General features: G+C 50.6%; 1 protein-coding gene across 1 annotated transcript in view; it reads left to right on the top strand.

The window, feature by feature from the left end:
- RTN4R (reticulon 4 receptor) overlaps positions 1-14,262 on the top strand; it is a 134,795-nt gene extending 120,533 nt beyond the window's left edge. The window contains exon 2 of the mRNA XM_074972347.1: positions 12,137-14,262. Within this exon, the coding sequence (XP_074828448.1) occupies positions 12,137-13,566 (1,430 nt within the window). The 3' untranslated portion in view covers positions 13,567-14,262. The remainder of the gene's footprint in view (positions 1-12,136) is intronic.
- Positions 14,263-17,834: the final 3,572 nt, after the last annotated feature.

Below are 17,834 nucleotides of genomic sequence, written 5' to 3'. Positions count from 1 at the left end.
AGCCAAGCTCTTGGAAGGAGTGAAGGTGCCAGGTGCTGAGTTTTCTTTTTATCTTTTGCTTTTGACTGGAACTGTGTTTTAAACCAGTAAAGTTTTAATCATGATCTGGAAGGGAGAAGGGAATAGTCTCTCCTGCGGCTGGAAATCAATCTCACCCTGAGGGTCTTTACCTCCACAGTGATGGATGGCGATTGAAACAGCGGTAGAGGTGGTGTGCCTGGTCTGGGAGTGGGGCTTTGGCTGGGGCTCTGTGCTGAAGTGCCGTGGTTGATCCTTCTGTAGCAGCTGTGGGAGCATGCTGGGTGTGTGGAGGAGTCTGCTGTCTCCTTTCTCCCAATCTGTGGGACAGAATCCAGGGCCATTAGACTGGATGGATATGGGGCCCTGTGGTGAACTGGAACCCACAGCTGGGCTTGCAATGCAGAAATCTGGGAAAATGAGTTCTAAATGTGCCAGTCAGGCACCGGCGTAGCTGGGCCTCTGCTCTCCCTCCCCAGGCCAATCCCTTTGGTTACCTGCCTTCTCTTGTTCAGGTGGCAACATCAGGGGCCCTGCCCCACCAGTGACCTCTCAGCTGGGTGCTGGCAGGGTCCACCCTGTGGACTCCAACTCCCAGAGTGGCGTAGCCGGCAGTGTCCTGCAGGGTTGCGGGCCCTCTGCATACAGGGAAGGGAATGGGCTGGTTAACAGACACACAGCCAAGGCCTTGCTCTGGTCTGGGGCATGGGCAGGTGTCTGGTTTTCAACCAGAAAGTCCTATTGAAAAGGGGACTTGACCGTATCCAGTCAGATCTACTGACCGGACACTCAAAGTCCAGTTAGCATGGGTGGGGGAGATGGGGAGGTGCCAGGCCATCACCTGTGCCAGCCCCTACTCAACTGGGGCTGCCTTCTACCTGTGTCAGGCCGGGGAATGGGGAAAGAGCAGTGACCAAATGCAGGAAGGGGAGAAGAGGAGCAAATTGGGGTGTGGCCTCAGGGGAAGAGGCAGGGCAGGGGCGGGTCCTTGGGGGAAGGGGTGGGGCTGCAGGGGAGGTTCTGGCACTCCTGCTGGAGTATCCGGTTTTTAAATATTACAAAGTTGGTAACCCTATGGGCAGGCTATGACACCAGGCCTCCTTTTAACTCACAGAAGTAAAATCCCCAAACACTTGTTCCCTCAGCAAGTAACATCACCTAAGGGGATCAATCCTAAGGGATCCTGAGCACCAACCACTCCCATTGGGGCCTCCAAGAATTGCAGATGCTCAGCCCTTCCCATGATTGGGCCCCTTCATTCAGGCTCAATTAACCCTGTTCATAGGGTTGAGAGGTTGCAGGCCACTGTCCTGGCTGGTATATGTGACATCCCTGCTGTATCTGCGCTGTGTTTGTACAGGCTGAGCTTTGAAGCTCTGATTCTTTCTTCTCTGCTTTGTGCTTGGGGTAATCAGAGGCAGCAGGGTGTGAATGGTGATGGACAGAATACAACGTGCTGCCCAGGCCACAAAGACACGGCTGTTGTTCCCCCAGGCTGGGTCTCCATTATCTGTCAGCTCCCAAGGTGGGGAAACTAGAAAGCGGGGCGGGGAGGAGATGAGAGGAAGATGGAGGGAGGGACAGGGAGGGAAAGAAGGAAAGGCAGATGGCGGAGGCCCGTACATATATACAAATGGAAACACATGCACACACACTATCCACCTACCCGTACACCCACACACCCCCACACACTGTCTGAAACAGCTCTTAAAATCCCCCCCAAATCCTCCCCATTCCCTCCTTTCTCAGCCTCTTCGGAAGTGCTACCATCCTGCCTGTTACTCAGGCTGGTAGCCTGGGTGTCATCTTCAACACCGACCTCTGTCTAGCGCCTCCCATCCAGGATATGTCTAAATCTTGCCCGTTCTTGCTGCAGAACAGCTGTGAGATTCTGTCCATCCCCACTGCTAAAATCCTCATCCAAACGCTCGTCATCTCACCCCTCCATTACTGCACCATCCTTCTCTCTGTTCTCGACCAATGCCATCTTGCCTGACTCACGCCCATTCAGGACATTGCTGCGGTCTCCTAGTTTATTGCTTTGGCCATGTCAGCTCCCTCCTCTCTGTTGCATCAAATATATGCTGCCTATCTCTACTTTGATTGCCCTTCACAGCCTATCCCCACCTCCCTGTCATCTATCGTTTGCTGTCCAGATGTTGACTCCCACCTCCGAACAGTCGGAGATGTTAGTCTCCATCACCCACTTGCTGCATTTTCAAAGAAGCATCTACTTGCTTTCTCCCTGGCGGCCACTCATGTTTGGGAGGAGCTCCCCGCAAAGATCCCCAAAGCTACCTCACTGTCCCTCCTTAACACTTGCTTTTGCTGTGATGCCTGCAACAGACTCGTCAAAGGTTAGGCCCCTGGTGTGCAGAGACCACTGCCCATCATGCTGAGCAATTTCCATTGTTTCCTTGTGTTCCCCTGTCTGTCTGTATCCACCTCTTGTCTTAGCCCTGGTCTACACTAGGACTTTAGGTCGAATTTAGCAGCGTTAAATCGATGTAAACCTGCACTCGTCCACACGATGAAGCCCTTTATTTCGACTTAAAGGGCTCTTAAAATCGATTTCCGTACTCCACCTCTGACAAGTGGATTAGCGCTTAAATCGGCCTTGCCGGGTCGAATTTGGGGTACTGTGGACACAATTCGACGGTATTGGCCTCAAAATGCCAAAACCTTTGTCAAAATCTCCCAGGGCATGAAGGACAGAGGCCATAACAGGGATCCGAAGCAGTGCCGCGTGAAACTTAAGGAGCTGAGGCAAGCCTACCAGAAAACCAGAGGGGCGAACGGCCGCTCCAGGTCAGAGCCCCAAACATGCCGCTTCTATGATGAGCTGCATGCCATTTTAGGGGGTTCAGCCACCACTACCCCAGCCGTGTTGTTTGACTCCTTCAATGGAGATGGAGGCAACACGGAAGCAGGTTTTGGGGACGAAGAAGATGATGATGATGATGATGATGAGGTTGTAGATAGCTCACAGCAAGCAAGCGGAGAAACCGGTTTTCCCGACAGCCAGGAACTGTTTCTCACCCTGGACCTGGAACCAGTACCCCCCGAACCCACCCAAGGCTGCCTCCTGGACCCGGCAGGCGGAGAAGGGACCTCCGGTGAGTGTACCTTTTAAAATACCATACATGGTTTAAAAGCAAGCATGTGAAAGGATTAATGTGCCCTGGCATTCGCAGCTCTCCTGGATGTACTCCCAAAGCCTTTGCAAAAGGTTTCTGGGGATGGCAGCCTAACTGCGTCCTTCATGGTAGGACACTTTACCACTCCAGGCCAGTAACACGTACTCAGGAATCATTGTACAACAAAGCATTGCAGTGTATGTTTGCTGGCGTTCAAACAATATCCGTTCTTTATCTCTCTGTGTTATCCTCAGGAGAGTGAGATATCATTCATGGTCTCCTGGTTGAAATAGGGTGCTTTTCTTCAGGGGACATTCAGAGGTGCCCATTCCTGCTGGGCTGTTTGCCTGTGGCTGAACAGAAATGTTCCCCGCTGTTAGCCACGGGGAGAGGGGAGGGTTGAGGGGGTAGCCACGCGGTGGGGGAGGCAAAATGCGACCTTGTAATGAAAGCACATGTGCTATGTATGTAAAGTTAACAGCAAGGTTTACCCTGAAAGACTGTAGCCACTGTTTTATAAAATGTGTCTTTTTAAATACCACTGTCCCTTTTTTTTTTCTCCACCAGCTGCATGTGTTTCAATGAACACAGGATCTTCTCCTTCCCAGAGGCTAGTGAAGATTAGAAAGAAAAAAAAACGCACTCGAGATGAAATGTTCTCTGAGCTCATGCTGTCCTCCCACACTGACAGAGCACAGACGAATGCGTGGAGCCAATAATGTCAGAGTGCAGGAAAGCACAAAATGACCCGGAGGAGAGGTGGCGGGCTGAAGAGAGTGAGTGGCGGGCTGAAGAGAGGGCTGAAGTTCAAATGTGGCAGCAGCGTGATGAGAGGAGGCAGGATTCAATGCTGAGGCTGCTGGCGGACCAAACCAGTATGCTCCAGTGTATGGTTGAGCTGCAGCAAAGGCAGCTGGAGCACAGACTGCCACTACAGCCCCTGTGTAACCAACCGCCCTCCTCCCCAAGTTCCATAGCCTCCACACCCAGACGCCCAAGAACGCGGTGGGGGGACCTCCGGCCAACCAGCCACTCCGCCACAGAGGATTGCCCAAAAAACCGAAGGCTGGCATTCAATAAATTTTAAAGTTGTAAACTTTTAAAGTGCTGTGTGGCATTTTCCTTCCCTCCTCCACCACCCCTGCTGGGCTACCTTGGTAGTCGTCCCCCTATTTGTGTGATGAATGAATAAAGAATGCATGAATGTGAAGCAACAATGACTTTATTGCCTCTGCAAGCAATGATTAAAGGGAGGAGGGGAGGGTGGTTAGCTTGCAGGGAAGTAGAGTGAACCAAGGGGCGGGGGGTTTCATCAAGGAGAAACAAAGAGAACTTTCACACCGTAGACTGGCCAGTCATGAAACTGGTTTTCAAAGCTTCTCTGATGTGTACCGCACCCTTCTGTGCTCTTCTAACCGCCCTGGTGTCTGGCTGCGCGTAACCAGCAGCCAGGGGATTTGCCTCAACCTCCCACCCCGCCATAAACGTCTCCCCCTTACTCTCACAGATATTGTGGAGCACACAGCAAGCAGTAATAACAGTGGGAATATTGGTTTCGCTGAGGTCTAAGCGAGTCAGTAAACTGCGCCAGCACGCCTTTAAACGTCCAAATGCACATTCTACCACCATTCTGCACTTGCTCAGCCTGTAGTTGAACAGCTCCTGACTACTGTCCAGGCTGCCTGTGTACGGCTTCATGAGCCATGGCATTAAGGGGTAGGCTGGGTCCCCAAGGATACATATAGGCATTTCAATGTCCCCAACAGTTATTTTCTGGTCTGGGAATAAAGTCCTTTCCTGCAGCTTTTGAAACAGACCAGAGTTCCTGAAGATGCGAGCATCATCTACCTTTCCCGGCCATCCCACGTTGATGTTGGTGAAACGTCCCTTGTGATCCACCAGAGCTTGCAGCACTATTGAAAAGTACCCCTTGCGGTTTATGTACTCGCCGGCTTGGTGCTCCGGTGCCAAGATAGGGATATGGGTTCCGTCTGTGGCCCCACCACAGTTAGGGAATCCCATTGCAGCAAAGCCATCCACTATGACCTGCACATTTCCCAGGGTCACTACCCTTGATATCAGCAGATCTTTGATTGCGTGGGCTACTTGCATCACAGCAGCCCCAACAGTAGATTTGCCCACTCCAAATTGATTCCCAACTGACCGGTAGCTGTCTGGCATTGCAAGCTTCCACAGGGCTATCGCCACTCGCTTCTCAACTGTGAGGGCTGCTCTCATCTTGGTATTCATGCGCTTCAGGGCAGGGGAAAGCAAGTCACAAAGTTCCATGAAAGTGCCCTTATGCATGCGAAAGTTTCGCAGCCACTGGGAATCGTCCCAGACCTGCAACACTATGCGGTCCCACCAGTCTGTGCTTGTTTCCTGAGCCCAGAATCGGCGTTCCACAGCATGAACCTGCCCCATTAGCACCGTGATGCATGCATTGGCAGGGCCCATGCTTTCAGAGAAATCTGTGTCCATGTCCTGATCACTCACGTGACCGCGCTGACGTCGCCTCCTCGCCCGGTATCGCTCTGCCAGGTTCTGGTGCTGCATATACTGCTGGATAATGCGTGTGGTGTTTAATGTGCTCCTAATTGCCAAAGTGAGCTGAGCTGCCTCCATGCTTGCCTTGGTATGGCGTCCGCAGAGAAAAAAGGCGCGGAACGATTGTCTGCCGTTGCTCTGACGGAGGGAGGGGCGACTGACGACATGGCTTACAGGGTTGGCTTCAGGGAGCTAAAATCAACAAAGGGGGTGGCTTTACATCAAGGAGTATTTCAGGTAGGACTTCACGGAGGGTTCCAATAAGAAATGGTGCACCTAAGTTATCGTTCTTATTGGAACAAGGAGGTTAGTCTGGCCTCTGATTGATACATGGCTAGATTTACCTCGCTGCACCTTCTCTGTGAGTGACTGCAGCGTGACCTAGAGGAATGAGTCCCCTGGATGGGGGAGCGGGGGGAAGCAAATGAGTACAAAACAAATCTGGTCTATTTCTTGTTTTGATCCACTCCATCTATCTTTTACATCTTTGGCTGGCAGCAGAAGGTGCAGAAGGACTGCATGCCATCCACATCTCATGGCTGCCCGGCAGAAGATGATGCAATAGGACTGCTAGCCATCCTCATCTCTTGCCTGCCCGGCAGAAGATGATGCAATAGGACTGCTAGCAATCCATATCGCCTGCCTGCTCACCATAAGACGGTTCAATAGGACTGACTGCAGGACTAAAGAGAATGACCTGGTCAAGTCACTCCAAATTTAGTCCCTGCGCCCACGTTTGCCCAGGTGCTCCTGGCCGATGTGGCCAGGAGCACCTCGGACATGACGAGGACGGCTACCAGTCATATTGCACCGTCTGCTGCCAGAAGGCAGTGGGTTGCTGCTGTGTAGCAATGCAGTACCATGTCTGCCAGCACCCAGGAGACATATGGTGACGGTTATCTGAGCGGGCTCCATGCTTGCCGTGGTATGGCGTCTGCACAGGTAACTCAGGAAAAAAGGCGCAAAACGATTGTCTGCCCTTGCTTTCACGGAGGGAGGGAGGAAACGGGGGCCTGACGATATGTACCCAGAACCACCCGCGACAATGTTTTAGCCCCATCAGGCACTGGGATCTCAACCCAGAATTCCAATGGGCAGCGGAGACTGTGGGAACTGTGGGATAGCTACCCACAGTGCAACGCTCCGGAAGTGGACGCTTGCCTCAGTACTGTGGACGCACTCCGCCGAGTGAATGCACTTAGAGCATTTTCTGTGGGGACACACACACTCGAATCTATAAAACTGATTTCTAAAAACCCGACTTCTATACATTCGACCTAATTCCGCAGTGTAGACATACCCTTCGACTGTCAGCTCCTTGGGGCAGCGACTGTCTTTCTGTTCTGTTTGTACAGCGCCTGACACAGTGGGGGCCTAGGTCATGACTGGGCTCCTGGGGGCTACCTCAGTGCAAATACTACTGCTACTACTAAATAGAGCACGTTTGCCAACACGCCCATGCACGCTGACACATGCACACGCACACACGCTCGATCCTACACACAGAAACACACACACACCTCTTACATGCTATCATGCACAGGTACACTCCGAAACACACACCCCGCATTACACACACCGGGAAACACACTAGCCTACACGCTTGCACACAGCTGCATTGTCCGGCCCCAGCATTCAAAAATAATGAGTCAGGTTCCAAAAATCATAAGATTTAAAACGAAATCATCCCCGTTCTGCCGATTTGCCTTCTGAGCATCTAGGGGCCATGTTTCCCCAGTTTTCTTCTCAGCCAAAAGGGCTAGAAACTTTTTTTTTAAACTTACTTTTTTTTAGTGGAAACACAAGATCTCACCTCAGTCCAAGAGTTGGGGCTTTAAGGAAGCAATCAACTATTGCAAGGCGTGTGATCAGATCACAAAAGGTGGCAGAGACAAACACCCACACGCTTCCTACACATCTCATCCACCCACAATCACACACAAGTCCCCACACACCTACTACACACACACAATCAAAAACATGCACACGTCTTTTAAACAGAGCCCGGCTCCATGTTCCAGCTCCCAGTCAAAGCCCCGCCCATAGGCTGGGACACTGGGAGGGGGCTGTTTTTTCGAGAGCAAATGCCATGGCAGCAGGGGCAGGGGGGACGACATGCAGCGACAAAGGCACATCTTAGGGGAGCTCCTGGTCTGCCTGGGGTGGATCGTCCCTGGGACCTGGGCTAGGGGTGGCAAGTGCAGTGCACGTTCAAGGACTGACATAGCTGCTGTGCCCTCAGAGTGGGGGCTGGGAGGAGAGCGAGTGCCCCTGCCCCACTGAACCAGGGTTGCCAGCCCTCCAGGACTGTCCTGGAGTCTCCAGGAATTAAAGCTGAATCTTTAATTAAAGATGATGTCATGGGTCAAAGCCTCCAGGAATACGGCTAACCAAAATTGGCAGCCTGTGCTGAACTCTTCCATTGCTGGGGGCTACAGCACTGGCATGGACCTCAGAAGCCTATCCTGGCTCCCTCTCTGATGGCTGGGGAACACGGTCAGGCTCCTGGTGACTGGCGCAGCTAAGCATCAATGAGCCCTGTGAGCACAGGGCCCAGCCCAACAAAGGGAAACAAATTGGAAGCGAGAAAAGGCTTGGGAGGCCATTGACAGGAGCTGTCTGTGGTGAAATGAGCTTATCTGAGCCACTTGCTAGCACCGAGCTCACTAATTAAAAGCCAGAGCAGTAGAGAGGCTTGTGCCGCCTGGAATTACTTCCCGTCTGCTGCTTCTCTAGCAGCCAGGAATCAGAGCCACTGACAGGCTGCCAGCAGCAGAAGCAAGACCTGTCACCTTCCTTCTGCTCCTGTGGGCTGGGAAGAAACACTGCCACGCCTCTGGCTCCGTAGGCCAAGAGATTGGGGCTAGGCCGGGGCAGACAGCCAGCAGCTGTGTCCACCACCAGGGACCTGCGGGGCCCTCACTGCACAACGGTACAAAACACCTGAATGGACAGTGCTGAAAGCAAGTGATATAGCTCTGAGGATGGGGATGGGGATGCGGGGGGCGGGGGGGCGGCGTGTATTTACATGCCATCCCGGTCCCTTGTGCGCAGGAGGAGGGGTATATTCACAAGCATTCCCGGCTCGTCCCCTGTCTAAAATCTGCCGTCTGCATTGGTTACGTTGTGCCTCCCTCCCATACTGGCAGGGCACCTGTGATGCATCCAGGGAGACGTTCGATTTGCTCCCAGGTAGGTTTTAGGCCCTGCACTATTGTAAATGCCGGTGAGGAAGAGCTGGAAGCAGCCCTGATTTCCCAGGCAATACGTGTAGCTGGATGCTGTGTTACAATGGAGCAGATGCTGTTGTGGTGCTGACTGAATTCCACCACTCGAGCGCCATCCCTGACCCCCTGATGCTATGAATCACGATGCTGAAGAAACCTCCAGAAAAACATATTTCCTTTCCTGCAATTTTTCTTTCTTAGCGGGAGAGGAATCGTGCTGGCCAGAGAGATGCCGGGATTGTTTTAATTTCCCAGGAGGCTCCTCCTGGTGTGACACCTCCCCGGGAGGAGACTTCAGTTGCCTTGTGTTACTTTACTCCATACAATGGGATGGGATGTGTCAAAACATGACAAGCCAGCCAGAATGTGTCATAATACTGAGCTCAACATGCAACCTTCCAGGGAGGCACGGCAGATAATAATATCAGACTCATATTATCCCAATGTGCTGGGTCGGTGTCATCTCCCAAGTGAAATATGATGTATAGGAATCTCATGTCTGTGTGGGAATATTGGATCAGCTACCGATTTATTAGCTGTGCCGAGTGAATTCTTATGACAGGAGTAAAGCATGTGTCTTGGTTTCCAGCCTTTTATCACGTGAAAGAGACTCTTCCCCCTCAGCCACTTTGATACCTTTGTCGTTGCTTCAGTAAACAGTTTGGTGGAATTTCCATATGATTTATGCTCTTATCATCTGAGTTTGAAGTTGCTACTTAGACTCAGAGATGAGGAGATTGCATTAGATACAGTATCAGCTTTCAGGCTTGCCTGTGAAATGCATTCCGCCATTCGAGAGCGGTGTTTTGATTCCACTGCACATATGTTGGCTGGAACTGCCAGGACTCTCTCTGTGTTTTGGTAATTTGTACAGTTTTGTGTCAGTGTCTTGGTCTGCCCAATTCTCTGATCTCTACTCTCAAGCTACTACTTTAAATTTAGCTGTAAAGAGGCATTAAAATACATGACCAACATTTCCGGTTTCTTCACAAAGACCAAACCTGCCCTAGAAACGAACACAGAAAGATGCTCTTTGTCCCTTCGCTCCAGATGCTGTGAAGAGCTGGAAAGGAGACATGTGACACAGAAAGGAACACGATCACGTGGCCCGAATGGCATGGGGCATTTCCCAAAGGGGCATGTGCTCATGGCTCAGCAGATTAGTTAGAGGGACCACCCTCATTCCATGGCTGCTAATTACGAGGAGGGCCCTGTTAAAAATGCCTTCCCTGGTTCCTCAGGCTAGTCTCAGCCTGTAGTTCTCGCTGGTGTAATGGGCCCAGGGTAAGATGCATCTTTTGCTGTGAGCGGTGGTGCACTTCAATGTCTCCCTGTGGGTTTCTGTGTTACGGAGAGAGGAGAACTCACTGGATCTGTTGCCTGTAGTGTGCCTCGTTTCACTACCAGGCATGCACCCGGTACCAGGTTTACAATGGCACCGTGGTGCCGGCCCCACACTCAGAAAGGGCCCTGGTGCTGGACCATGGCACTGCCCCTCCCCCCCTCCACTTGTGCTTTGCCCTAAGGCCCTGCCCCCACTCGGCCCCTTCCCCCTGCGGCCCTGCCCATCTCTTGCTCCTCTCCACCCTCCCACCCCCTGCTCACTCCTCTCTGCTCCCTCCCTCTGTGCAAGTGGCAAGGCAGGGCCTTGTGGGGAAGATGCCAAGCAGGAGACGGGCTTTGGGGGGGGGCAGGGGAGGGGCCACGGTCCAGGTGCCCGGGCCCACCAAAGATTAATCTGGTCATGCATGCACCTGAAAAGTCACCCAGCTTGCATTGTGAGTTTTTTGCTAATGCGTATTTGGGTCCGGGCCCTGTGAGGGCTGACTGCTCTCAGCTCTCACCAGTTTCAGTGAGAGTTGAAAGCACACAAGCCCAGATCCTCAAAGGTATTTAGGCATGTAACTCCCATTTGAGGGTCTGGGCCCCAGCGCCTTGTGGGGCTGGGCTCTGGGAAGGAGTGGGGCTGAGATTCAGCATGCAAATGTGTTGCCATTTCACACTCATTGCATGCAAAGCACAAATGAAAGATTCTCCTGTGATGGAAACTCTCAGGGGTCCTTGAATCTGGCTGGGCACAACCTCCCCACAGCACAGTGTCACCCTCTGGCAAACATAAGCCATACCCCGCTGCTCTTTCAGAGGTACTCCATGGATTTCCTTGGAGAAAAGGGAAGGCCAAGGTATGAGATCACACAGCACTTGGCTGCAAAATGGTCAGTATTAGAAGAGGCAGAAATGAAGCCCAATGCCCTAGTGTCTCTCTATAAACATGCTTGGCTTGTCAGTTCTTCTGAGAGTCGGATGCAATCATTTCCTGCAGAACAAAGGGGTTAGTGCAGAGAGACAGCTGATGGAAAGGCACAAGAAGAGATGCTAGTTCACATTTCTGTACGTTCATGTACCTGCTTGGGGGGGCTGGGGGAGGACTGGGATAGCAGAGGGTGCAGCATGGCTTGTGGTGCGCCAGACTAAGAGGAACTAAAAGGGTAACACCGGCATAATGCAACCCATACCTGCCTACTGCACCCTCTGCCATCCCAGCCCGGGCCACTCCTGAGCAGAGGGCTTGTCTTCATGTACAGCAATGCAGCCAGCATAGCGCTATCCTACCAATATAGCACTGTCTACACGGGAGTTAGGTTAGTGTAACTACATCACTCAGGGGTGTGGATTTGTCACCCCCTTGAGCGTCGTCGTTATACTGATATAGGGCTGTAGCGTAGACCTGGTCCTAGTGTTGAATAGTGCTTAACGGGGCGGTGATTCTGCCATGGAAAGAAATGCCCCCAGGGAGTAAGGCTATTTACTACTTTGGGGTAGGGACTGTCTCTGTGTTAGGACATTTATCCAGAACCTCCCTCCACTTCCTGATCGTCACAACACACAATGCAATACCACACTATGCAGAAATGATATGAACACTAATTTCCACTTGTGGCCTAACTCTGAGGCCTCCCAAGTGTGAAAGACTGATGCAGTATTCAGACTCTCTCTCCATTGATTTTAACTATTGTGTTGAGTGGCAGAAGAGTTTTAAATTCTTTATTGTAATTGTTTGGCTGCCTGGCACACGCTGCTTGCGAATACCACGTGGTTAATGCAATGCACTTGCAAAGGTGAATTTCAGCCTAATATATGAGTTGCAGAGAAAAATGCTCTCCTGTAATTGACTCTAATTTACTTTCTATTTTTGTTGTCCTTTAGGAAGCAAACTGCTGATTTTGGTGCTTTGCTTGAACATCCAGTTGGAAGTGGAATCTTGCCCTGGGGCGTGTGTATGCTACAGTGAACCCAAGATCACAATAAGCTGTCAGCAGCAGGGACTGACAGTAATCCCCACTGAGATCCCCATTCAGACCCAACGCATCTTCCTGCACAACAACAAGATAACCCTGGTGAGGTCCACCAGCTTCAGTTCCTGCCGCAACATGACTATCCTTTGGATCCATTCCAACAACATCAGCCTCATCGAGTCCAGGGCATTTTATGGGCTTGACAAACTGGAGGAATTAGACCTCAGTGACAATGTGAACTTGAAGTTCATCAATCCCACCACTTTCCAGGGTCTCATTCACCTTCACACCTTACACCTGGATCGCTGTGGGCTCCTGGAGCTATCCACAGGGCTTTTCCGAGGGTTGTTCTCCTTGCAGCATCTCTACCTTCAGGATAATAACCTGCAGAACCTGCTGGATGACACTTTCCTAGATCTTGCAAATCTCACCTATCTGTTTTTGCATGGTAATAAAATTAAGAGCTTATCAGAGAATGTCTTTCGTGGGCTGATCAACCTGGATCGGCTCCTGTTGCACCAGAACAGAGTCAGCCTGGTTCACCGCAGGTCTTTTCATGACCTTGGGAAAGTGATGACCTTGTATCTGTTCAATAACAACTTGACGGTGCTCTCTGGAGAAACAATGGCTCCCTTGGTGTCCCTCCAATACCTTCGTTTAAATGGCAACCAGTGGATCTGTGACTGTCAGGCTCAGTCCCTCTGGAATTGGTTTAAACAGTTTAAAGGATCTTCATCAGAGCTGGAGTGCCATCTGCCCGCTAACTTGGTAGGGAGAGACCTCAAAAGACTGCAGAGCAGCGACTTGGAAGGATGTGTCGACTCTTTCAATCAGATAAGAACAAGTGTTTTTAGTACTAAGACCAGATCTGGCAAACTGCCAACCACCGACTCCCCACTAAATTCCCGGGATGGCTCCCAGAAGTGCTGCCAACCGGAAACTGATAAATCCTTTATTTATGAAGCCAAGGGTAAGGCAGGTCCATCTTCACACAGCAGCCGGCCGTCCCCCAACAACCCTTTCAAAGATAAGGAGAACATGTCCAAAATCAAGTACATCGAAACGGACCCTTCCAAAAATGGGAGCAACAAGCAGATAAACGACTCCCCTTTTGGGACCTTCCCCAGCGTTGTAGACCCTCCATTGACCAAGTTGAAACCAGAATTCCTAGCTCCCATTCAACCCTCCACAGTCCCAACCAAAAAGAGGCAGGGGTGCTCTAAAAAAAACAAGTCGAAGGCCCAGTGCCGCCTCACCCAGCAAGGAAACAGCTCCACATTACAGCCAAGCCTGAGTCTTTTGCTTCCCCTCTTGGTGTGGAGCTTACTGTTGCTCTGCTAAAAGCAACTCTTTCCCTTGGTCAATGACACATTAACACCAGAATTTTGCTGACCTCCATAAATGTTGCAAGAGTGAAGCAAACTGCTATACACCCCGAGAAAGCTTTGTTACACAAAAGTTAACTGGATGCCTTTATAAAAAAAAAAAAAAAGACAAAACCAAGATGTACATAATTTATTTGTCCTGAAACCTGTGAGTTATTATACCTTTGGTCTTTGAAACTGCACTTACTCACATAGCAGCTTTTGCTAAAGCAGATGGTAAAGAAATATAATTTACACACACACACACACACACACACACACACACACACACACACAAAACAAAACAAAAGAGTATGTAAGAAAATGCTCCTGAAAGAATGTTTAAAATTTGTTTGTAACTTGAACTCATACTGAACGGCGTTGCAAGTTCCCATTTGCAGAGGTGATGCATTTGATGCTACTTTACTCCTATGTTTATGAATATTGCAGTTTTACCGTGTTCATTTCCATCACGCCATGTTTATGGGCAGCATTTGTTGAAGAATGCTGCCTTTTCCTTCACTGAGATTGCAGTATATATAGATATGCATTTTATTTTACTTGTGTACAAGTATACAAAAAATATAAAATAAAGATTTCTTTTTCCTAAGCTGTCGTCATCCACAAGAGGTGAAGCATGCTGGTTAACTGAAAAGCTTGGAAAATAAAAGGGGCTCAGATCTTCCCATTTAACTCTCAGGCCTTGGAGGTAGCGTCCAATATCTCATGTGAAGGCAATAAATGAGATGTACTTTGCACCATTATGCAGTCTTTAACTGGCATCAACAAAGGATTTCCTTGAATGAAACATGCTGAGCTAATGCTCCAGCTTCCCTTCCCACCTGTCCTACAGCTTCCCCCAACATCTCATGCATATTTCAAGATGCTCAGAATAGCTGAAAATATTAACCCAGCCCCCTCCAAGCCAAATGTTCCAAACTCTTTGGTGTAGGAATGGTGACTAAGCAATCCTGAGTGCTCACAGGAGTCACAAGGTGCATTTTTCTTTAGGCCTGTACAAATTACTGAATCCAACCCTGTGATTAAGGAATCTGCCTGCTAATACTCGGGAAGTGTTTCCAGAGCGATGCTGTGTTCACATTTGGGTGTGTCAACCAGGAAACATAGCCCCAGACAGGCTGTTGCTAGACAATAAACATGGCCTTGTGGCCAAGCAATGGCTAGGTATCAAGGAGATCTGGGTGGCCTGCCCAGGAGGTCTGGTGGAATTCACTTCATTAGCCCTGCAGCTCACTTTCCCATCTGTACAATGGGGATAATGCACCCTTGTGTTATGAAGATAAATACATTGCTGTCTGTGAGGTGCTCAGATACCATGGTGATGGGCTCATAAAGTACCTTGGATAGAAATCCGTATGTTTCTTTTGTATTAAAAACAGACCTGTCTCTTGTATCCTAGGTTATTCCAGAGCTGTGGGGGAAATCATTAGAAGATGGATTGCTTTTCCCCATAAAGTGGCTAGGTTTCCTCTGTGATCTGTAACTTCCTCAGTGAGAGGGTGAAGTAATTTGTATCTTTGCACCTAAGCCTGATTTGTAACATGCAGGTGGCACGTAATGACTTGACCTTTGCCTCTTTATTCTGTGCGAGTCATAGGGCCTTCACCACTGCCTTCCATTTTTGGCAGTCCCTTGCTGCAGTCTTAGCTTCTTCCCATGTCATTCTGATAGCTTTCAATTCTGCTTTGGTTACGTGTTTTCCATCATCTTTGGTCTGCCCCACTGCCCTTGTGGAGATTACAGGCCTAGGCCTGCTGAGAAAGCCAAAAGCAAAAAGGAATCAACGCACCAGAACCACCCATAACATTTTTCTGGGCTTGACAGAGAAGAGGTCTGACACTTCACATACCTTGGCAGCACCGTAAGCAAAGCAGGTGGGACAGGCAAAGACATGAAAGCCAGACTAGCGAAAGCCAGACATGCCTTCGTAACCCTAAAGCCGAGCCGGAGTAACAGAAACCTGGCCCTCCGAAGTAAACTTTGAATATTTAACACCATTGTAAAATCTGTCTTACCATATGGTGCCGAAACTTGGAGACTTATTAAAATCTTACTAACTAAACTTCAAATTTTTAGAAGCAGCTCCCTTAGACAAATCCTCAACATCAGAGGGCCAGAAAAAAATCACAGATGAAGAGCTATGGAGGAGGATGAAATGGAAATGGGTAGGACAGAAAATTATGGAATGAAACTGAAGCTAGCTAGCTGACACATGGAGGAAAGAACCACATACTATAACAAGACAGGTACTGGCATGCAAAACTTTGGTCTAATTCTGGCTCAGATACCATGGTGATGGGTTGGGTTTTGTGCAGGGCTGGCTGGATGGGTTGCACTGGTGGTCTGTGATATACAGGAGATCAGGTTCGATGACAGGGTGGTCCCTTCTGACCTTAAAATCTATTACTCCATTGTTAGACACAGAGCAGGTGGGTTTCACAGCCAAATATTTGCCATAGTAGAGCAAAAATGTCTGCACTGATGCACCAACGACATCCAAGTTCAAAACACACTGCAGTCTGGATCCACATCTAAACTTCTTGAGTGGCTTGTGTCTCTGAACTGGGCCAAAACTGAATCCCACATCTGACCACCCTGAATGTCAAGGTCACGCCAATCCAGCCCCAATCCCTGGCACACCCCACGAGGCAGAAGCCCCAAGCCTGGCACCTCCTGTGGGGCTGAAGCCCTGGAGCTCCAGGAAATATTCGGTGAGAATTTAAGCCTTGTCTATGGCCTGCAGTGGAGTGGGCTGAGAGAAGCTTTGGGAGAACGATGCTGAAAAGGGGAGAAAAATATGTGGTGGGGGGGGGAGAGGCACCCAGATACCACAGTGATGGGCACAGCGTTATAGATTAGCATAGATGGGCCTGTTCCAAAGTTGTTTCGATTCTGGGTAAGCAAGTTTAAGTTAAGGATCAAGACCCCATTATCCAATGCATAGTCACCAAATGCTGCTATAACCCTCCCATCCCAGCACATGGGTTTGGGTTCAGGGCCCTGCTTTGCTTCCTGGGGCTTGGAGTGACTGTGCTCAGTTTCTGTCACTCGTTGCTGTAGTTTCCTTTCTGCACCTGGGTCTCACCTCGCCTGGGAGGGCCAAGGGGCAGATGGTGGGACAGGGATGGGACTAGAGCAGGGGTGGGGGGAGAGAGCCAGGAAGGCAGGGGGTGGCGGAGGATAGGGGAGGAGAAGGGGCAGGAGGTGCTTTCGCTGTGTATTGGTGATGCTGATATATAACAGCAGCTGGCCCATCCTTAATGCCTCTCATCCAAGGATCTCAAAGCCCTCCACAAAGATGCACCGATAACCCCTGTCAACCCCATAGGCAGGGCAGAATTTCTAACCCCAGTTTACAGCATCACAGCGGCTAGGTGAGTTGCTTAAGTTCACATGGGGAATCAGTGGCAGAGCAGGCCCAGCACCCTGCCCCTCACTTCCTCACCTGACAGCCACTGTTGTCAGGGGCTCCTGGTCTGGCCTGGGGTTGCCCCACAGTTGGGTTCTTGTGGCAGGCTTGAGAAGGGTGGCAGGGTGACACAACAGTGTATTTAAATTCCAAAATATAACCAGCCTCCCCTTAAGCCCATAGGATCCTGCATGCGGCATTCCCAGCCAGCGCAGCATCTGTCCTCAGTTGGAGGCCCTAGGCCCACCATGGCACAGGGCCCCCAGGTCTCCAACACCATAGCCCTCCCTGCCTTGGAGTGGCAGGGGCAGCAACACGGAGGGCAGGAGTGCGGTTGTGGCGCTATGTAGCTCGTGATTTTATGGCCTGCCTGGAGATCATGGAATCAGCCCAATGCTGGGACTGTCCAAACGAGGTGTGTAGGGGGGATGGCAGCGGGGATTCCTGCGTCAGCCGCTTGCTGGTGGACAAATCCTGGCATTGGGCTGCTCACGGGCGCTAGCGTCTCATCTGGCTGGCCAGCGGGGAGAAGGGGGCAGAGCTCACAACATGCAGCATTTAGGCTCCCCTGTCCGGCCTGCCCCACAGTGACCCCCCGGCAGCCACGTGTGCTACTGGTTTGGACACATGGTGTCTAAAGCCAGCCTTTCATGTCCTGATCCTGTAAGGTTTGCAGTGCCCTGAGCACCCAGTGAGGTCACTGGCTGCTCAGCACATCACAGGATCAGGCCCTTCAATCACAGAGGCCCAGTGGCATTATGGCCCTGAAAGCAAGGACGAGGGATGCAGCACAATGCTTGGAAAAACCACGGGCA

This window comes from Natator depressus, chromosome 15, assembly GCF_965152275.1.
Source record: "Natator depressus isolate rNatDep1 chromosome 15, rNatDep2.hap1, whole genome shotgun sequence".
In the NCBI taxonomy this organism is placed as follows: domain Eukaryota; kingdom Metazoa; phylum Chordata; order Testudines; family Cheloniidae; genus Natator; species Natator depressus.
This window is presented reverse-complemented; position numbering and strand designations above follow the sequence as displayed.